The sequence below is a fragment of the Chionomys nivalis genome, chromosome 13 (assembly GCF_950005125.1).
Source record: "Chionomys nivalis chromosome 13, mChiNiv1.1, whole genome shotgun sequence".
In the NCBI taxonomy this organism is placed as follows: Eukaryota; Metazoa; Chordata; class Mammalia; order Rodentia; family Cricetidae; genus Chionomys; species Chionomys nivalis.
In genome coordinates, this window is record NC_080098.1 from 17,727,683 (window position 1) to 17,750,599 (window position 22,917).

General features: G+C 42.9%; 1 protein-coding gene across 1 annotated transcript in view; it reads left to right on the forward strand.

Annotated features, from left to right (window-relative positions):
- Positions 1–22,917, forward strand: part of Rsu1 (Ras suppressor protein 1) — a 179,384-nt gene that overhangs the window by 46,082 nt on the left and 110,385 nt on the right. The window contains exons 5-7 of the mRNA XM_057787590.1: positions 5,353–5,471; positions 7,267–7,349; positions 7,623–7,737. Of these exons, the coding sequence (XP_057643573.1) occupies positions 5,353–5,471; positions 7,267–7,349; positions 7,623–7,737 (317 nt within the window). The remainder of the gene's footprint in view (positions 1–5,352; positions 5,472–7,266; positions 7,350–7,622; positions 7,738–22,917) is intronic.

The following is a 22,917-nucleotide window of genomic DNA, read 5'->3' on the forward strand; positions in this document are numbered from 1 at the left end:
GAGCTTGCGGAAAGGACGCCAGTAGAGAGGTAAAGGGAATGAGGGCGTGGGCAAGCGAGGGACAGCGTTTACGTGGTTATCCCATGGGAGAAGGGAGTTTCTCATTGCTTTTTATGTTTCAGGCTTTAGAAAAGGCTGTTGTTTTAATATTTCTTTTCTCTGTCCTCCATCAGTGCGTATCTAGTTGGGAACTAATCGAGAAGCTGGTTGGTTGTTGGCACACAATAAAGAAGTTATTTTCATGATATTTTGTTTCCAATAACATTTGATTTTCATTGTGCTGGCCAAGGAAGGACTGACTTGAACAGCGTTAACTGTTCAGATATGCTGGGCTCCTGTTGAACTGTTCTCTGTGTGTACATAGAAGTAGCTTGACAAACACATTCCATCCATGCAGTGGCCTTCGCATTGCACTGTGACTTCTCGCGTTTTCCTGTGTTGTGGGAGTAGGAGCAATCCTACATTTCACACCAAGGTGAAGAAAGGAGAGTGAATGAGCTGAGGTTGCAGAACCAAGCATCACTGAACGGCAGTAGCACCTTGTCTCTGTGTAGTGCTTGCTTGTTAGTTCTTGCGCCAGCACTTGACCCTGTCCAATTTGTGAGGTGGAAAGGGCGGGATTCAGCACTTTCCTGATGCAGAGAGGCAGCCAAGCTCCTTGCAAGGGGTTAAGCCATTTGCTCCTGATTACCGCTGGCTTCGGTGGCCGAGTGAGGTGGAGACCTCCATCTATTTGGGTCTATCAGACCTCATCGATGGCAAGTGGAATGCTGGCTTTTGATTTCATCTCCCCTGCCCTAGTTGTTGGCTGAGTGCTAGTCCATTCATGTTCCCATCTCTGCACAAGCCAATTAAGACATAAAATTGTAGCCACTGGATGTTGCCGTTATGTTAGCGAGCTGCATGGCAAGAGAAGTATACTGTGTATTTATCAGCCTCATAGGGAGCTTAGGAAACGGTTGCTAGTTCATTTTTCACATGAAGGGTTTGGTTAGATAACTCTTTTTTTGAACCTCCATTTGGATAAGAGACCAGCTTTACAAGATCTGCGAGCATCTGCTTGCTAATGCGTGAGAGGAAGCGGAGTGAAAGAGAACCTCCCTTCAAATGACAGCTTTCCCTTGCTCGTGCTCACACTGGATCCCAACCCGTGAAACAGAAAAGGAAGGATTATGCATTTAGTTCTCAAGTTTGAAGATTAATAATAATAAGTCCTGGCTCTGGGGAGATTGCTCAGTGGGTAAGACTGCTTGGTTTGGAACCAGGAGGGCCTGGGTTCAAATCCTCAATACCCATGTAAAAATCAGGATTGGCCTTGGGTATTTGTAGCTCAGCACTGGGGATGCAGAGATAGACACAGGTAGATCCTGGGAACCTGCTGGCTAGATAGCCTCGCCAAAATGGCAAGCATTAGGTTCAGTGGGAGAACTAACTTATCTAAAAAAATAAGGTATAGAGTGATTAAAGAAGACACATACTCTGTGTCCTTCTCTGGCCTGTGCAGGGGCACATACAGGTAAGTACATGTACATAAATCACAAACATACAAAAAAAAAACCCATTAGTTGTATGGTAAATTAGTATGCAAAAATGCTAAAAATATGTATCTTTAATGTTAAGCATTTGTAAAATTAAAAAATACATATAAAATGTATGTATATGTAGTATATACATCTATTAGCATATTATAAGGATATTAATGCACAGTACATATTTGAATAGCATGTAATTAGGAACATGACCTAATATATGTTAATCAGAGCACAGCACTAGTGATTGTTATCATCAGTGTTTCACTAATTTGTTCATTTGTTTCTTGACTATGTAAGTTGCTTATTCTATGTCAGCATTACTGACGGGGAGCAAGGATAAATATCTTGGCGTGGACCTTAAGATAGGGGCACGGCATACTGTCAGTGAACACAGTAGGGCCATAGTTGTACCGGGGCTGATGGAACTGTAATGGAATCAGAGACATGAGTTAGGGTTAGGCTATAGATGGGGTTCTCAAAAGGCTTCACGCGGGATGAACACTGGAACCCAAACAATGCTTGCAAGTGACTTTCTGACCTAGACAACCAAGCAGGCATCTCAGGTTGAGAGAGCGACACATTTCAAAGCTCAGAGCACTGAACTTCTGGGCTGTTTATTGACAGTTCACTGGTGTAACTGGACGTAAAATGTGAGGCAGGTGGTGGTCACGTGAGATGCAAGACCAGCCTGACACTTGGGAATCGCTTGCCGATCACCTAATGGATGCTTGTTGATTTCCAGGTGGCTACCAGGTGCCATTTTAGGTAATAGCAATGCAGCCGTCATGGAGACACTGTGCTAAACGAACGATTTCAGTGGCAGCAGGGAGTCACAATTGCTGCCCCGATTTATACGATGGGGCTCTGATTGCGGACTGTGTCTGCCTGATGATTAAAGAATTTGTCTCGCAGAGTAGTGGGTATGAAGTGCGAGTTTTGTCTGAAAGCTCAGTGTGTAGAGGGCTAATGGGAGTTGGGGTAGAGGCCAAGGGGCCAGTGGGGAACAGCGGGGAGCCACCTCTGCGGCTGAGATGATCTGGATCCGTGACAGTGGAGGAGGGGCTGGAGGGGTTCATTTGAAAACTATGTAGAAGAAAAATTACCAAGACAGTTACTGATGGGAGGTATCCAATCTCGATTTCTGTGTCGAGCTTGGAATTTGAGATGGAGACACGTTTGGGAAGAACATAAGCTCAGGCTTGGTTCAGTTGAGTTTGAACAGAAAGGTCAACTTGATGAACATGCACCTTAGTTATTTTCTTGTCCTTTTGGAATTAGTTGTACTTTTGGCTCTAAGTTTATTGATTATGTAAAACTTCCAGTGTTTAATTCCATAGCTCCATAGAACTTGGCATCACAACAAAACTTTTAGTTCATTGGGAAAGGAATTAAGATGGGTTTCAACAAAGGAGTTTCTGTTCTTGAATGTCATAGAGACTTATACAGGCACATTAAGTCCAGGGGAAGGCAGGATGGAGAGGACTGCTTGGCACAAGCAGGTAGAACGCAAGTGTGCACTCGGGAGACCATAAGCACAAGGTTACGTCATGCACATCATAGTCCTGAAGATGCACTTAACCAAACAGATTTCGTGTTATGTAATATTTGCTGTTTGTTATGATGATTCCAAGACATGAAAGAACTTTAGGCCAGCTCACAAGAGAAAGTTTTGATCTGTTCTTAACTCTTAAAAGTACGGTGTATTTGTGTATTTTACAAGAAATGAAAAGCCCTGGATGTTCGGAGTTTGCAGTTTAATAGGTTTTGGGCAGACTTCACTGAAGAGGACCACAGTCAACTGTTCTGGACTGTCAGCCTAGTTTGTTGCTAGAATTCATCTTGTAAGCACTTGGCAGTTAGTGAACCAGATGAAAGTCCTGAAATAGATGTGATTCACGGACTGTGACATCATAGGGACGCTGACAAACCCTCTGTTTTGAGGTGAATAGTCCAGCCTGGGACCCCCTCTACTTGAGACTTGTAAATCCATTTTTCTCTTGGGTTCCCTTTTGCTTCCTCATTTCTCATGAGGTCTGGGTTGGTAGAGGCGGGCAACACTGTCTCTTATTAGAATGGTCAATGATTGGGTTGATTTCTACTGTCACAGCCTCTCCTCCCTGTCAGCTTACACTGAGTGTTTTTAAACTGACTTTTTTTTTTTTTTTGGTTTTTCGAGACAGGGTTTCTCTGTGGTTTTGGAGCCTGTCCTGGAACTAGCTCTTGTAGACCAGGCTGGTCTGGAACTCACAGAGATCCGCCTGCCTCTGCCTCCCGAGTGCTGGGATTAAAGGCGTGCACCACCGCCCGGCTCTAAACTGACTTTTAAGTATTCTCAAAGAGAGCTGCAATAAGAAAAATAAAGGTCTTGAAGAATAAAAGATAATATCAAAATATTCTCTTCGATTTTATATATACATATACATACATATGTGTGTATGTATGCATATGTAATTCGCTTCTCTATCGTAATAAAATGCTAGCCAAGCGCAATGCGGGGGCTGAAGGGTTTATTTGGCTGACAAATTACAGTCTAGCATTAGGGGATGCCAAGGCAGGAACTCAAGGCAGGAACTGCAGCAGGAACTGTGGCAGGAACTAGAGAGAACAGCTGCTTACTAGCTTGTCGCCTCTGATTTCTTCAGCTGCCTTGCTTCCACAGCTCAGGCCCAGCTGCCTGAGGGAGGACACCACCTGCAGTGTCTGGGCGTTCTCACACCAATAAGCAATAAGGAAAGTGCCCCACAGACATGCCTGTAGGTCAGTCTGATAGAAGCAGTTCTTCAGTGAAGAGTCTCTTTGCTCAGGTGTGTCTAGTTGACAGCTAACCTTAGCCACCACACGTATATGCACGCAATACACACATAGACGTGTGTGTATATGTATCATAAGGTTTACCATCTTGACCTTTCTGTAGTGTGGCAGTCAAGAGTGCTGCTTCCACACCGCTATCACACATGAAGTCTCTTGTCTTACAAACCTGAAACAACCAGTTTCCCTCCCTCTGCCCCAGGCCCCGGCAACCAGCATTCTAACTGGAGATAATTGTGATCATTGGTTCATAGTTAGAGAATAGGAATGTGATGTCCCTTCCCATCACAATGAATGTATGAAATAAAACAAATACCCGGAATACATGTTTTGAATTCTTGTTTGCTCATGCTTAAGGAAGTTTCTCTTCAGACAGACAGGTTTTTTTGGGTATTCGTATGTAGAGTGGTATTCGAGTTTTCCTATTGGAGGAAGTGATAACTAAAAATTTTCATTTTGTGAACATGGGTTGTCTGAGTAAAATGCTTAGATTGAGGTTAGTATGCATTATCTCATCGGAGAGGTAAAATATGAAAGTCAGCAGGATAAAGTGATTTTTCACCAGAGGCAGGTGGCAGGGATGAAGAAGTAAGAAGATGCTAAAAGACCAGGAATTTCAGTTGTTCAGGAATAAGTTCAAGAGGTTATATATACCACAGTAACTAGAGTCAACAGTATCTGCTGTATTTAAAAGTTGCTCAGAGAGTAGATTTGTATGTATTTGTATTCCCGATATAGTCTCAGCACGATCAAAATGCTCATGGAATAAGGAATATGTTAAATAGCTTGATGTGATGATCCAGCACGTTGCATGTACTGTTTGTGTGACTATTTCCTCTGGTCAGTTAATTTACATGAGTAAGATGAACAATGAATTGCATTCCGTGAATGCTGTATCATGGCCGGCTTTGAGGCTTTCATCCTTATGAGCTGGGGTTGCACCGTTTCTAGTGTTCTTGGTGAATTTCTGCTTTGTGAGAGGTGACATGTTCCTTCTGTCCTCAAACCACAGCATGAACAGGCTGAACACACTGCCTCGAGGATTTGGCTCTCTCCCGGCTCTGGAGGTCCTGGACTTGACTTACAACAACCTGAATGAACATTCTCTCCCCGGAAACTTCTTCTACCTCAGTGAGAAACTTTTCATTCTGTAAATCTCTTTAACATAGTACTTTGGTTCTAAGAGTGCTGATTTCTTTGCCAGTGCCAAAACTCTTAAGAGAAATCATTAGAAATATATGTATTTATGTATTTCCATCACAGTCCTTTTGCATATTCCTTCATTGTGTAGCAGTATTTGTATTTGATGTATAGGTGTCTGACACCATTGGACAGAAGTGGACTCAATGATGTCACATTAACTTTCCAAGAGAGATTTTGTTCTTCAGTGAGACCAAGTCTCACATCTAGCTAGAAATCTTGATTTTTTTTTTTTTAAGAGTGTGAAAGAAAAGAAAAGGTTTTTTCCTGGTTACTATTAATTCTCTGCAATGCACTGCTCAAAGATACTCCAGGAAATAATTTATAAAAAATATCCATTCATAAGCTGCTAACAGAATTGTTTAAATATCTAGCTCAAATTCTTACTTAAGTCTTTAAAGAGCTCTCCTTGCCATAGACTGACATTATCTAGTATATAACCATTATGGAATTGTTTGTCAAGGATGGTTACATGTTTACTTTTCTTGCTATAGATACATATAAAAATCAGGATGATTGACATCCCAGCAACTCATGAAATACTCAGGGAAGAGTTGTATGTGAAGTCAGTTTATCTGCACCTGTGACAGGGACTTCTGTGTCCTGTGAACATTCTGTTGGCCATGTTCTGTGTGTTTATTTCTATTACTAAGTTACTGTTGAGAAAGGGCCTCATAGATAGCCTTGCCTGGCCTAGCCCTCGCTATGGGGCCTAGGCAGGCCTTACACTGTGGTGAGTCCCCTTTCTTTAACCTCTTGTCACAATGCCACACTAGAAAATCTGTCACTTCTGAAGCAGCCTATAAAATTCCACTCTTTACTTCCCTTTCATGCCGCCTACCAGACATTCTGAAGCACATAAAACCAATTCTAAATTGTTTTCTTGGGCCACAGAGAAAATGATTTTTGTTATATGTGATAACATACATTTCTGTCTGTTTTCCCATGTTGGAATGTAATTTGATAGCTGCTAAGCAAAGTTTTAAAGTACATCTAATTAAATTTGCGTTGTTGTTGTTGTTAGCTGTTTAAGATTTTAGCCTTCGGAGGCTGGGATCATGCCATCGTTTTATAATCTGTGCAAGTATTCTGCTTGCTTTAAGCTTTAATCTCTTAAATCCATGTCCTCATTTTAGCACCTTTGTCTTCATTCAGTTTCATCATTAAAGTGACAAAGAAAAGTGACAGTAATTAGCCTGATTATGGGAACAAAAAGTCATGACAATGGTGTCCGTCACGGGAAAGCCCTTCATGTATTCATTCTTAAAATGGATCTATTTGTATAAGAAAGTTCCAATCTGACGTAGATCCGTTTTGATGGAAGAGCTCCTTTGCTCTGGATTCTGATGTGGGTGGCCCTGTGGGACCATGTGGTCCTTCTTTCTCTTGAACTGCAAATAGTATAATAAATGTGAATCTAAAGTACTAGAGAAACATTGCTATCGTTTCTGAAAACATCACAACGGTGCCAACCTCTTTGTGTAAAGCCCGGGGTTGTTAATTGTGTCAGTCTTCCTGGATACAGATGTTTTCCTGGATACACCAGCACCACAATCAACCGGTAAATCTAGGTTTGACCTGCTCGCTATTAGAGTGAGCCCTAGGTATGTCACAGGCTTTTCATCCCGCCAGGGTTATTAATCAAAGCTGACTCCCTTTCATTGATCAGACCCCAGATGGTTGGATTCCTTGCCACCCTGTTTATATATTGCTGTTTAATTTGCAGCCACCCTGCGTGCACTCTATCTAAGTGACAACGATTTTGAAATCCTGCCTCCAGATATTGGGAAGCTCACGAAGTTGCAGATAGTAAGTGATTTATCTAAATTCTTAGAAAATCAATTCACTTCTGCAGCCCTTGTAGGAGTAGAATCAAGTCAATTTGGGCAGGAGTAAGGTTTGTTTTGCAGGAATGAACCACTGCCCCTACTTCTGTTTCTTGTTTTTAGCCTCAGACACTTTTAAATGAATTGGAAAGATTGAGCCTTGAAGGAAGAGAGGGCATTGGGTGAGGGCATGAGTTTCTGTTGAGCACCTCTTTATGAAAAATGTTTTGACAGCTCCCTGTTTTCGTATATTTAGCTCAGCCTCAGGGATAATGACCTGATCTCACTGCCTAAGGAAATCGGTGAGCTCACCCAGCTGAAGGAGCTCCACATCCAGGGGAACCGCCTGACTGTTCTGCCTCCAGAGCTAGGTAAGGATGCTTGTCAGAGTCTTCATGCCGAGCTTAGTTCATAATAACCCCAACTTTGCGACTGTGGCTGACATCTCTCCTCCCCTTGACACTCACTCTCGACTCACTCAGGCACCCCATTCTGATCAAATTAGGGCAATTTGTCATTGGCCAGAGCCCAGGTATTATGAATTGACTTTCTGTGATACAGCTGTAGGGGCAGCATCTTAGAAATCGCTGAGGGATGGCCGGCCTCTGACCCGGTGGTGCAGTGGGAGGAGCTTGGGGTTAGCAGTAAGAGCTTCCTTTAGAATGCCTTGTGTGATAGCTGAGTAAGCCTTCTGGGTTCTCATTGGTTAGCAATGGCTTGCCAAAACAATATTCTTATTATCTCTTGCTCCTCCCCCACAACTAAAATTTTTTTAACAACTAGATAAAGCGTATTTATTCTAGCTACCTGAAAAAGCCTTTTCCAGTGGTGGCTTTGGTTTGCCCTGATGCCATCTCCAGTGAGAATTGTTAAATGTTTTTTACTGGGAACTCTTTGGTCCTGTTACAGGTGGCTAAATTTCAGTTCTCTGTGTGGCCCCAGGTGGGTGTCTCTTCTTCTTCTCTTGTAACCTCTGAACCCACAGTTTGACTGCTGAGTTGACACTGCTCTTCGGCAACAAGCTCATGAACGGCAGGCACACACTTGGGAAATAGAGGCAGGGGAGGGGGAGGGGGAGGGGACTCGTGAGCCACCCTGGGTCACATGGTGAGACCCTTTGTTAAACAGAAACAATAAAATCTTGACTTTCACTGGTCTCTCATTTCCTCTCATTTCTTCTCTCCTTTGACCCACCTAACTTTCTTGAACTGATATTGTTTCTCAATTATTTGTTTCTCTACACCAAAATAACATATTTGAAAAAAAAAACTTTATTTGACTCATGCTTGTTGGAGAAAACCATTCTACAGTAGGACTGGTAGTTTTCAAAGGCCATTGCAAATGAAAATATAAAATGCCATGAGAGTAAGAACATTTTGACGTCTGTTCCCCGCTCTGCCTTCCGTGCTCACCCATGCCAGATGAGCAGTATCGAGTTAAAACAAAACCTGCTGAATGAGGTAATGAAGTGGCAATCTTGGATACTAAAGTATTAAGAAGGTTGTGGGTACAATGTGGGTTCTGTCTAGAGTTGCACTCCCAGCACAGAGGCCACCAGCCACAAATCAGATGTTTCATAGCTATGTGTGGTTGTCACACAGGAGACCACAGTTCAGAGGCAAAGTACTGTATAAAAGATAAACAGGGGCTTGGAGGACTGGACCAGCAGTTAAGAGCATTGCTGCTCTTCCAGAGGACTCAAGTTTGGTTCTCAGCACCCCTGAGGTGGCTCCCAGTTACTGGAAACCCAACTTTTCTGTAAGAACCTACATGCCTATGGCATACCCTCACACAGACACAGGCATACACACACATACTACATACATGTGGCTTACCCTCACACAGACAGAGGCATACACATAAAAAAAAAAAAGCTGTAAAGACAAGCAGGCACTTGATTTCATGGGATGAATCCCACTTCACCCCACTTTCCCATCTCCTTCACCCCTTTGGTAACTCCAAAGGAGGACTGAGTTTTCAGGGTTCAAGAGTAGCTCAGCACCTTTTCTTCACTGAACTACAAGGAGTCAAGTTTTGCTTTGGAAGGAACGAAGCAACACATAGTAGCCAAAAAGTATTCTTTTGGTCATATAAACTTGTAAACCTAGCAGTTGAGATGCGAAATAGGAGACTCACATGTTCAAGGCCAGCCTGGGCTTCGTGGGTCCTGTCTGGGAATGGAAGAGTTCAAGGGCAATGGTATTTAGTGAGGATTTTCCAAGGGGAAACAACTCACCTCGGGGAAAACACTGCCTTGGGCCAGTGTTTGTTAACTGTGGATTTTAGCATTAGCAATACTTGGGGACATTTTACAGAACATAAATAACTCACCTCCTCCTACACTATTGAATCAAAACTCCAAGTGTGAGACAGATTCTTGTGTAACAGGATGAAGCTTCTGACGCGTGTCTTCGCTTAGTGTGACTAGTAAAACTGGAAGACGTAAATATGCATTTGGTTGCCATATTGCTTGCTTTTTCAGTTCTGCAAGCAATATGGTAATCTAAAGTATTAGGCTAGGCAATTCTTTTTTCTTTTTCTTTTTCTTTTTCTTTCTTTTCTTAGGGGGTGGGGTTTCAAGACAGGGTTTCTCTGTAGCATTGGAGCCTGCCCTGGAACTAGCTCATATACCAGACTGACCTTGAACTCACAGAGATCTGTCTGCCCCTGCCTCCCAGAGTGCTGGAATTACAGGCATGCACCATCACTGTTTGGCTTGGCAATTCTTTTATTGGATGATTTATTAGAAAAGTGCCTCCTTGAACCGAATGGTTCTATCTATGTATTTTTAAGCCTTATTCTTTTTTTAGTTTACATAAATATTCTATGTCATCATATTTCTCTGACATTTTTTTTAAGGTATCTGATAACAACACGTGTATATTTTTTACTTAGGAGTAGAATTGTAACGAGTCTTTGAGTGGCTTCATTTCTGCTAGCCATACCTAGAATACACTGTCCACGTCTGTCTGGTAGGTCTTTTTCTACTTTGAAGTGAATACCTTCATTTGAAATAGGTAATAAATTCTTCAGAAACCCTAGTTACTAATTTAAAATAAAGATGAAGATTTTTGAGCAGTGATTATTTTAAAACGCAAGGGCAACATGCTAGCTGGTAATATAATCATAGCTGGTAAGGCCTTGGATGCCGGAGCACAGTGATAAGTACTTTTCCATGCAATTTCTTCTGGACTTGTGAGAATGGGGAACAGTCCTTTAGAGATGGAGAAACTGAGGCTCAGGGAGGATTTGTGACATATCCTTAAGGGCCCAGCTATGAGTCACAGTGGCTTTCCTTGAACCTGTCAGTCTTCCTCCAGGCCCACGTTCCTGACCACTGTGATGGTCTCCTACCCACCCATATGGCAGGAAGAAGATTCCTAGACATGTACTTCCGAGTTTGAACCAAAAAACATCAGCCCTTCAAGATGGTGCAGGAGGAAGTTTGAGACAGTAAGGCCAATTGCATGGCAGGCTTTGCTGGTCCTTGGGTGAGGCTGGAGTACTATGCAAAGTGTGCCTGAAATGGGCTTTGCAAAATGAATTACTACTTTGCTGTTTCATTCCAAGCCAGTCGCTTTGCCTGTGTGATTCTTGCCTCTCAGTAAGCAAGCACCATAGTAGATTTGGCTTTCACTTGTGCACGTGATGCCCAGTGACCATCTGAAGCCCCTTCTCTCATTCAGCTCATCCTTCCTGTCTCTGTGGTACCCACTGGCTGCAGCTTTGCCTCTGAGTATGTTTTAAAGTGTGTGTGGTGATTTCCTTTCGGCTTATTTAGTTTTTACATAAGCAAGGTAAGTGCTCCTGAGATTTTTGTTGAAAATCTTTCTAATAAATCCAGAGTTTGTAATTTGAAATCTCTTCAGTGAGAGAATTTCAGCCAAGCAGAGAAATCCAGATGCGTTCAGACTTGTCTAATCCAGCACAGTGAAAGTCGGGGGCTTGCTTGGAATTCTGTGGCTTTTCTTTTCCTTGCGTAGACTAATTTCCTTACTTAGACTGTTTTTCTGGTTTCTCACTTTCACGTCAAGCTATCTATATTGTAGTGGTTGCAATGAGTAATGTCACCCCAGACTCATGATTTAAACACTTTCTGCCCAGTTTGTGGCACCACTTCAAGCTGTGGAGCCCTTCAGGGGTAGGGCCTGCCTGGCAGAGTTAGCTAAGCCAGGGAGGGGAGGGGTGTCTTTGAAGAATTTACCCACTCTTCCTACCCAGCTCTCTCTTCTTAGTCTATTCCCATGTGACTGCCGTTGCCCTCATAGAGAACTCAATTCCTTTTGAAACCAGGAGCCAAGATAAACCTTTCTCCCTTGTTTCTGTCAGGTGATTTCTCAGTGCAACGCAGAAGTAATATCTCTAGAGTATTAGATATAAATTGGGAATTGAGTCACCTGCTCCTGTATTCATTCAGGCATTTATTAATTTCCTTCTTTAGGCTATTTTGTTTTAATTCCAAAGGACTGACCTTCCCAAGAAGCAGAATTCGCCTGTCCAACAAGTATTTATTAAGATCCTCTTTAGCATATCTGCTAGGGGTGCTAAGAGGAGACAGCTGCCCATATGGAGGGAAGGAAGGGAAGGAGACATGCAGACAATTGACAAAGATCGAGAGAGCTAGGTAAGTGAGGAGAGATGCTAAATCAGGTGGTGTTGAAAATCAGGCCTGAGCGAATGCTGGGTAAGGGAAGAGGCAATCTGAGAAGGCCTTGCCTATAATGCATTTAATTGAGACCTAAAGGAGGGAAGGCGCCTTCCAAGCAGAGAGAGCAGCCAGAGCCAAGGTTCTGATGTAGCTCCTGTGGGAGAAATAAGAAAAGTTGTGTGAATGTCCAGCAAAGGTAGTGGTGGTGGGGGGGGGCAGCATGGACTTCCAGACTGCATTAGTTACTTCTTAACTGCAGTGATAAATATCGTGACTAAAAGTGACTTGAGGGAGAAAGGGCTTACACTTCTGGAGGGATAGAGTCCACCGTGGCAGGGAAGGCATGGCACAGAGGCGGGATTAGGAAGATGACTGATCACATTTTTCAATTCTACACACAGGAAGCAGAGAGAGAGAACTGGAAGTAGGGCAAGGCTATAACTTCCAGAGCCTTCCCACAGTGTCGCATCTCTCCAGGCAGACCTTACCTCCTAAAGGTTTATAACTTTCCCACCACAGAGGGTCAGTGGGAAAGCCAGCGTCAGAGTGCTGGCTTTTCCTCCAAGTGACGTAGTTCCACAGATACCACTAGCCTTTGCCCCCATAGGAAGCCTGCAAAAGCAAGCAAACAAAAGCAACAGAGAACACACTACCAAGGGCACAGATGTTCTTGCGAAACCTGGAATTTAGAGCAGCATAATATTATAGTTTAAATCTAAAATATCCCACAGGCTATGTGTTGACTGCTTATTCTCTAGATGGAAAGCTATGGAACCTTTGAGGGGTTGGTGTAAGTTTTCACGAGGACTGGTTCTTGGAGTCTCTGGCTGTGGCAGCCCTCTGCTTGCTGCTGCCGCTACTACCATGATCGTCATCCTAGCTTCCCAATGATGGCAAACAGAGAACTTCCAGAACCATGAGTTTTTGCTGTGAGGTATTTGCCACAGTGACCCAAAAGTAGCTGATGCACGTATCTGAGTGTGTGGAAGCTTTCTAAGATGAGCCAGGGAGAAGGCAGAAGAAAGGAGACAAGAAATGAGAGCCAAGCGGTTCCTGAGCACCTGTGAATACTGACCTTTTATTTTCTCGTTTAAAAAATTACTTCAGTTTTTCTGTATTACTCTGAAGAATTCACAAAGAATATAAAAGAAAACTAGTCTTTATTGAGTGTATAAATGTATGTACTCACCATTTTTATACATGACATTTCATTTGAACGTCCAACAATGTGGTGAAATTGGGGTGTTTCTCCCTATTTAGTGGGTGAGTAACTGACAGCTCTGTGAGGTTGAAGGACATGCCAAGGACCCATGGGAGGTGTGATGATTTAAACCAGAAATGCCCACTCTTCACGGACTCATTATTTGAACTCTTGGTCCCTGTTGTTGGCATTGTTTAGGGAGTTTGTCGACATGAGCCCTAGCTGGTGAAATTGCGTCACTAAGAACAGGCATTGAAGGTTACACCCAGTTCTGATTCTTGTCTGTTTTCTGCTTTCTGATTAGCCACGATGTGAGAAGCAGCAGCCACAGGCTCCTGCTGCTAAAGACCTTGCTGTTTCTGCAGCTCTGCCCTCACTTCCATAATAGACTGTATGATTCAAAACTCTGAGCCCAAGTAAAACTCTTCTCCCTTCTTTTTCTTCTGTCAAGGATTGTGTCATAGCCATGAGAAAGTAGAGTAATACAAGGGGTCACTCAGGACCTGGAGTGTGGAAGTCAGGCCACTGTGTGCAGTATGCTCACCAGGTTAAGAAAAGGAGCACCGTGGGCTGTTGGCTTCTTTGCTTTATGCCTTTTTAGAACAGAATATCATATAGATTGGTCTCTCTAAAGAACCTCGTGGTTTTTAAAGCTCTGTAGATCAATGAAGATACTGTAAAAGATGTAATGCTAAGTCTGTGAAATGATTGGCATGTGGCTTGATGTGGCTGAAGAGATATACCACCAAGTGACAAGGGCTGGTCTGCTCGCTTGCTCTCTTCCTAGCTTTATTTCTTCCCTCCCTCCCTCCCTCCCTCCCTCCCTCCCTCCCTCCCTCTCTCCCTCCTTCCCTCCTCTCTCCCTCCCTCCTCTCTCCTTCCCTCCTCTCTCCCTCCCTCCCTCCCTCCCTCCCTGCCTTCCTTCCTTCCTCCCTTTCTCCCTTCCTCCCTCTTTTCCTTCCTTCCTTCCTTCCTTCCTTCCTTCCTTCCTTCCTTCCTTCCTTCCTTCCTTCCTTCCTAACTTTCCAATGTATTAATTATGTATATGTGTGTGTGTGCACATAAGTGAAGGTTCCAGAAGAGGACATCAGATCACTCCTGGAACTAAAGTTACAAACAATTTAGCCACACACACAGGTGCAAGGAACTGAACTCAATCTTTTATTAGAGCAAAAAGTGTTTCTAACTACTGAGCAATCTTTCCTGCCCCTGTAAATTTTTCTTTCTGCCAAAAACCTATGTCACTACTTACTTGTATATGAAACAAAATTGGTTTCTCACACTTTAAGCCTGTTTTTAAACTTAATAGAATTACACAATACCTTAGTTTATAACCCAAATGTCTCTAAACTCTCAGTTCTGTACTCTCTGGAAGAAGAGCTTTTTGGCTTCTTTGTAAGGAGACTCCAGCCGTCTGTGCTTCACCCATCATTCCCTACGTCATTGACATCATCTGTTGTTCAGGGGATCTGGTTTTTAGCTCAGATCTCTTGGTTTCAGAAGTAAGTGTTCCTCCTGGTAGTTTATAAACATGCTGATATCGAGCCAACGAGGAGGTAAAATATGCCATTAGATGACAGATTGGAATGATCCCAAATATGTTCCCTAATTTCATCTGGAAAAAAGGAAGTGGAAAGAATAAAAAAAAAATTTGCCAAACTTTGAATTTTGACTTGGATGGTACCGCGGGCTGGCTCTTACATGCTATTTATTCCTGTTGGTAATATATCTTTCACCAGACTTTACAAAAAGCCATGTTTCATATCTTTTGATTCCCCATGGTCTTAGCGGATAATCAAAAATGACCCCTCTCAAGCCTCCTCCATGATATTTTTTAACAAGTCCCACTTTATCTATTCTGTTCCGGTGAATCATTGGCCCCTGAAAATACTTTAAGCATGGATTTTTAAAACTGCTAAGTGAGCTGTATTTCTACCTGGTGAGTTACTGCCTTCAAGGGAGTGGGAAGCTGTATCATAGCAAACGTTTCCGCTGTGCAGTATAAATTTCCAGAGGCATGTCAGGTTCGGTGTGATTGAACACACACATCAATCCGTGTTAGCACCAGCTGGTGAAGCATGCCACTGTGTGCAGTGGGCATCCTTTGATTTAATGGGACACTAAATGTGTGCTTGCCCTGGGAGAAATGCCGGCAGTAACCAAGCTCCCGGATTTAATTTTTGTTATTCCACGGGCGTGTCTGTGAACACAGTTCTTACCCCCAAACGCATATACAATGTCTCCCAGTTCCATGGCATCTCTTTTCAAAGCATCTCCTGTGTCTTACTCCTAGCTGAAGTAAATGAGCAACCCTCTGTTCAGACTGACCTCAAATGCTATTACAAACATGAGTGTGAACATTTCGGGATACCAGAGCTGGGAACGGAGTAGAATGGGGATGACTGTCCTTCATTTTGTCAACGTCAGGGATGTAGTGTTGATGAAGCCCAAACTGCACTCTATCATAATTCATCACTGATCAACTTTTAAGACTATGTTTATTTAGACCTTTGTGGGATGAACTGTTGACACATTCATCAGTTTTAGTCTCCTACACTGACTGCTTTGGGATGAGAGCATCTAAATGTGCTATGTGTACTTAAGTCCGGTTGGAAGCACTGGTCTGCAATGCTAAGAGAAAGCCACCTCCTTGGACAGCCATGCCCAATCTTCTTTTTCATCCTACTCTGTGTAGGATGTGTTCCTATGTCTCCTGGTTTGGGTGAACAGTTGTAAATGAAACTTTTCCCCCTCCGATAGCAAATATCTCTGATAGAAGGAGGTAATAAAGCAAATGGTTAAACATTGCAAGATGGGAACGACATTAGTGTCTCAGTCTGTGGGACTGTCGTCGGCTCCCCTGTGGCACACCTGTTGCCTTCCTTTGTTCTCACCTGGGTTGCTATGTACATTAAGTTGCCTTAATCCAAAAGTCTGAGACTCTGGGGGCCAACATAACACTGTCAGTGGGAAACCTCTTCTGACTGCCTGTGATGAGTTGAAGTCCAAATACAGACACTGTTAAAACTATTGTGTAAAATTGCTTTCAGGCTGTGTCTGTGGTGGCTACGAGATATAAATGAATTTATGTTTAGCTTTGGGCCGATTCCTAAGATATCTCATTATGTAAATGCAAATATTCCAGAATCTGAAACAAATGTGAAATCTAAAACATTTCTGAGCCCAGGCATTTCAACTTCAAACAGCCTCCTCCATGGTACCATAGCCGTGCTCCTTCTGGTCAGTTGTCCACAGTGAGGAGGGTGCTCTCGTGAAACCACAAATGGCTTGTGGATCACCTTGTGTCTTAGGTAAGGCTTCAAGTGCTGTGGAGAGACACCATGATCACGGTAACTCTTATAAGGAGAGCATTTAATTTATGGGTCTGGCTTACAGCTTCAGAGGTTCAGTCGATTATCATCATGGTGGGGAGCATGACAGACATGATGCTGGCCACATCTTGATATGCAGGCCACAGGAAGTTGGCTAAGACACCCAAGCAGTCTCCTGAGCACAGGAAACCTCAAAACCTGCCCCACAGTGACAGGCTTCCTCTAACAAGGCCACACCCTCTTCAACAAAGTCACACCTCCTAATAGTGACACTCCCTATGAAATTATGGGGGTCAATTACATTCAAACTACCGTACCTTGTTAACTAGAATCTGTGTGTGTGTGTGTGTGTGTGTGTGTGTGTGTGTGTTGGGTAGGGGTGTTCACGTGCTCCAATCTTGCACCATTGAACAGTTTTTACCTAGAGGAAAGCCTTTGCTCCCTCCCCAGACTGCAGCCTATGTCTGGTGCTTTGCAGACCAGCTACTGGGAGGAAGGGTCCGCTCAGTGTCAGCATTGTCGCTTTGACTTCTCTAGCCCTGGTGTGCGGTTTTAACAATAGTCTTAATCATCCACTTTTCCAAAGACTTTCTATTTCTCCTAGTGTCTGGTGGAATTTAGGACCTCAAAAATCTTGTGTGCACCTTTTAAGCTGCTGTGTAGCATCTAAATCTATGCTGTCTGAGTTTGTTTGCTAGAGTTGGAATTTGCATTTATTCTCTCTTTCCTACCACCTTTGAGTGGGTCAGATACTTTATTAAATATGTTTTAGTCATTTCAGAGACCTGGCATTGTAGTTGGAGTTTCTTTATGTTTTACTGTTTATTAATTTCCTTTTATTCTCTCCTTTCTCAGTTCGGTTTGGTTTTTTTTTTTTAGATTTGAGTGAAAAGTTAAAATTTTTTAATGACTCTTCTATAATACACATTTAGAAATATAAAAATTTCCCTTGTTGCCGTGTTAACTGCATGTCACATATTCTGTATTTTCATATTTCAGATTAAAAGGGTTTCTAATTCCCCTTCTGGTTCCTTCTTTGGCTTTTTAATTGTTTCAAAATTGAGAATTTTGGTTCTCCAGAATTTGCCATTTCTGAGAGTTTTTAACACTGATTTCAGATTTACAGTGTTGCGTATTTTCTAGCGTATATATTTTTAACCCTTAAAATTTTTGATTAATTTGTTTTCTGGTCTATTGCATGATAGACAACATGTATAAATAAATAAATATATTATATATGGAGACCATATATGTGATTTTAATTAAATTTCTTTATTTATTTATCAGGCAGGGTCTCATGTAGTCAAGGATGTTTGAACTTCTAGCTTCCTGCTCCCCTCTCCCTATCACTGGGCTTGCAGAAATGCACCACCTCACCCAGTTCATGTGATGCTGGAGCTTGATCCTACGACTCCTGCATGTCTGGCAAGCACACTGCAGACTGAGCTCCATCCTGGCCTGACACCATGTGTCTCTGAGCACGTGACCTCTGCTGTCTTCCTTTGCAAGTAGTTGAGCTTAAGTCCAGCGGAGAGTTACTTTACCTGCAAGCAAAGTATTTCAAGGTATTCTTTCTTTCAAGGCGTGTTTGTAATGCCTAATGGGGTCAGTTCATGCATACTAGGTAAACTCTGGGACTAGCTTACCGCAGTTCATCAGACTTCCTGTGTGTGACCATGTTTACAGTGAGGGCTCTGCATTCAGCATGGTCTGGGCTTAGTTTCTGATCCTCTGCAAACTGCAGCAGTGGTTCCGTTACATCTCTCTGCAGTTGTTCCTCCCTGGTGAGTTTTGTTTTGCTTTCTTAGATTTGAGGACACTTGTACTAGACATCAGTGTTGTTTGGTCACTGACTTGTGGAGATCCTTCTGTGACTCTGTTTTGTTTTTTTATTAATTCTTTTCTTTCCACTGCCTTGCTTTCTCTGAAAACATGTGTGATTTTTGTCTTTTCAACTCAGCCATACCATGATGTCTGATCTATCGCTTCAGCTGTAACTACCTAGAAACATCCATGTGAGAAAAAAAGGATGAATATGGATCTCCCCAGTGTATCTCCTTCTCTTATGGGTCTAGTACTGAGCTACATCTTGCCTGATATCTAGAAGCACTTATTGCATTACTGTCTAGTTACTCATTGTGCCTAGATCCAGAAATCTGGCCTTATTTTGATCCTTGGCCATGTGGAAAACAGTAACATAGTGTGTTTTTCTTTCCTGTTTACACAACTTCAAGAAGTTATTCTTCCAACCGTGCACTCACTGATAGTGTTTATCATAGACATAGCAGGGTACATATCTAATCGCAATTGTCTAAGCACATCTTTTGAAACCCTTTTCCTCTCATATTTTAACCACCCAGGACAATCTCAGGGTCTTAATTGCTTTTTATGTCATCTCTTCACCATTATGCCTAAGACGGTGTTAGTTTTCTAAGTAGCATTGTGCTATAACCCAGCTCTCCCTCCCGCTTGGAAAGGCGGGAGGTCTGATCCTGAGAACTGCATCTTCCTGGGTATTGGTGATGGAGAAGGATCTGTTCCTTACCTCTTTTCTTTGTCCATGGGACGCTGTTCCCTGTGCCTGCCTCACCCTGTGTCTTCACAGCACCTTTTTATCTGTATCCAAATGTCTTCCTCTCTTTTTTAGCCCAGGGAGACTGGATTAATGTCTACTCTCGTGGGATACCATTTTAAATAAATCACCTCCATAAAGTCCCTGTCTTCAGATACAGCCACATTCTGAGATACTAGGACTTATATCAGTTTGGGGGAGCAGACCTAAGCAGTTCTCACCTGCCTTATATTTTGCTTAGAGACTGCTGTATGTAACAGGATTTGATGCCCCTTGGTGTAGTGCCATTATTTAGTCCCTTTAATTATGATAGCTACCGGCTGTATCTTAAGCCATTATTGTTAATTGTCAGTAGATGTCGATTCTTTTGAGAAACTCATGAACCCAGGAGTACATTTCTACTTGGGAAGCTTTACGTGTAATTTGGAAACTATTAAGGGCCTCATAATTACCTACAGAACCATAATTTCCCACAAAGCCTTCAGTATAACGTTTCTCCCCCAAACAGTCCTGTTTCAACTTTCTATTTTAGGTTCTTTTAGCCAGCTGGTAGCCTACTGTCCCTCATGTAAAGCGCTCAGATCTCCTATGGATTCGTGTGCAGTGTGCAAATCAAGCTTAGTAATGGAAGCATTATTAATGGAATGCATTATACTGAAGGAAGAGCTGCAGGAAGGGAAATACATCGCTCACTTGATCCCCTCTCTTTCAAATCCAGTTCATAGGGTAAAGGGGTAGATGGTCATATATTAAGCTTTACAAAGGAGTTGGCTTTTCCTCTTCCATTTAAAAGGTTATGTGCTACAATGCGAGACAAATAAATCACAATTCACCACAACAACTGGGTAGCTGACAGTTATATAAATTGCCAGTGAAATACTAAATCTGTCGCTCTGTATGTTTTGACCATTTAGCAATTGGAGCAGTCTTAAGAGAGGGCTGGCTGGAAACCACAGAAGCAAATGTAGTGGCACAAGCAATTAACAAGATCAATGGTCAGTGGTAAAGGTTCATTGTTTGATCATTTCAGTTGACTGACCCCAGTGAAAGCAATTGCTATCCAAAAGACTCGGCTAGCTGTAATTTGTTGTAAGAGGATGCAGAAAATGATTTACCCAACCTAACATCCAAGAGAATGTTATTTCTCAGCTGTCTATGTTCCTGGCACAGTGCCTAAAGGATGAGGCTTGCTTACATGATCATAGGTGGGACGGAAGAGGTTATTTACTTGAGTACAGGCGATTTACCAATGGCTACTATTGAATATAACTCCTTTTCTCCTATCAATTATTAACTGTCTCTCACTCCTTAGGGACGTGTGTTGTGTTTTGTATGAATGAAAATTTTCTGGTCTGTGTTGTTTCTTTAACAGTTCTTTGAACACCAGTTTATCACAAACTTGTGTGTTTTCTTGCCTACTGGATTGCTCACTGTCAGTTCTTAGCTATAATATTGACCAGAGCTTTCTGGTTCACTTACAGTTCTCCTACGTAGAACTGTCTTCGCTGTTATTTCCTTGAATCTTTCATGAGCCTGCTCAGCTGGGGGGCTGATTGACTGGTGAGTGCTCTGGTTGTAAATGGCACCCCCAAAAGTTGATTGTTAGGGAAGCAAAGGCTCTCATCATATGTATGCTGTCTGTGTTTGAAATGGAGCCCCACGAGAAGTGCGCAGTTAGATGAGATCTTGTAGGTCCAGTTCCCTAGATGGAGTTAATGGCTTTATCAAGAGGAAGGGAAGAGAGGAGGAGGAAGAGAGAAGAAAGACAGCGGCAGAAAAGGAAGAGGAAGGAGCAGCAGCAGGTTCTCACTGTGCAATGCCCTCTGCCATGGGAAGTTGTCACAGGAAGGCCCACCACATACCCACCTCTTGATGTGGACCATCCCAGTTTCTAGAACGGTGACAAAAACATCTTTCAAGTTGTCCAGCCTATGATGCTGTTATATAGCAGCAGAAAACGAAATGATGGTTGTTGGATCATCTCACTGTACAGTGGACTTAGACTGCTGTCGAAAAGACAGCTTGCTTGTTCCAGTGTCCTCTTTCTCTTTGGGTCCCCTGAGCCCTGATTTTGTGGTTGTCTCTTCAGTAGATGCCTCAGGTTATCTCTCATGTGCACAAGCTGTATCCTCAGGTACCCAGGCTCTTTGACTTATTTCACATTTCTAGCAACCCATTGGCCAAAGGAATGGTCACGATTAACTGCAGACTCAATGTGCAAAGCCTGTGGTGGTGAGGGGAGGATGGGATTCTTGGAGCTATTCCAGTGAACCGTATTTGCCATAAACCATGAGCTAATGACCTAAAGAAAGAAGGAAGATGTCTGGATTTACCCAGATCCTGGTTCCTGTACCCTAGGTTTCTATTATCCCAAAGGCTTCCTATCTTTCTGTGTTGAAGGAGCTGTGGGCCTCTTCCCACAGCCCGGCTCATGGCTGCTTGGCTAGCTTATGCCCCGAAATAACAATACACAAACTGTATTCTTTTAAACACTGCTTGGCCCATCATATCTAGCCTCTTCTCGGCTAACTCTCGCACCTGGACTAGCCCATTTCTAATAATGTTTGTAGCACCCCAAGGTGCGCTTTCCGGGAAGATTCTAGCCTACGTCCATCCTGGGTCAGAGCTTCATCGCATCTGCCCCAGAGAGGAGAGCTATTGAGTCTGAGCTCACTTCCTCTTCCTCCCAGCATTCTGTTCTGTTTACTCCACCCACCTAAAGGCTAGCCAATCAAATGGGCCAAGGCAGTTTCTTTATTAACCAATGACCTTCCTCCATTTCTGTTTATTTTGATTTTTGGTGCTTTTTGAGACAAGGTGGCACTAGTGTGGTAACCACCAAGTAGCTCAAGCTGGCATCTAATTCTTAGCCTCCTGCCTCAGCCTTCTGATAAATGGGATTACAGGTGTGCATAACAACTCCCAGCACTTGTAAAAAGAAAAAAAAATTCTTTCTGGGTGTTGTATTTAGGAAAGATAACTGGTGTGCAGCTAGCTTTTCTCTGCCTCACACTCATTTGCTTACTACCTGCCTCTCTACTGTTAATTACTAAGTATATGGACTTTTCCATTGTCTTGTAGCCTTCCTCTCTCTTGCTCTCTCTTTATTCCTCCTCTTTGTCTCTCTCCCATGTATGTGTGTGTGCTTGTGTGTGTGTTTCTGTGTATATGTGTACATGTGCACATGCAGGTATCCATTCTGTGTTTGTGTGGAGGCCAGAGATCAATGCTGATTGCAACTCTATTGCTCTTTACTTGATGTTTTAGAGACAGAGGCTCTCACTAAACCTGGAGCATATTCATTTATCTACATTGATTTCCAGAGCTTCGGGGATCTACCTGTCTGCACTTGTCCAGCATTAGAATTGCCCAGCTTTTACATGGTGTGGTGGTTTGAATAGGTATGATCACCATAGGCTCATGTGTTTGAATCCTGGGCCATAGGAGGTGGCACTATTAGGAGGTGTGGCCTTGCTGGAGTAGGTGTGGCCATGTTTGAGGAAGTCTCACTGTGGAAGCAGGGTTTGAGGTCTCGTATGCTCAAGCCATGCTGAGTGGCACAGTGGCTTCTGCCTGTGGGTCAGCACCGTGTCTACCTGCATGCCACCATAAAGACAATGGGTTAAACCTGAGCCTCTGAAGCTGTAAGCCAATCTCAATTAAATGTTTTCCTTTGTAAGAGTTGCCATGGTCGTGATGTCTCTTCACAGCAATAGAAACCCTAACTAGGACACATGGGTTGAGGGCTCTTAACTCACATCCCCATGCTCACATGAACAAAACCTTTACCACTGAACT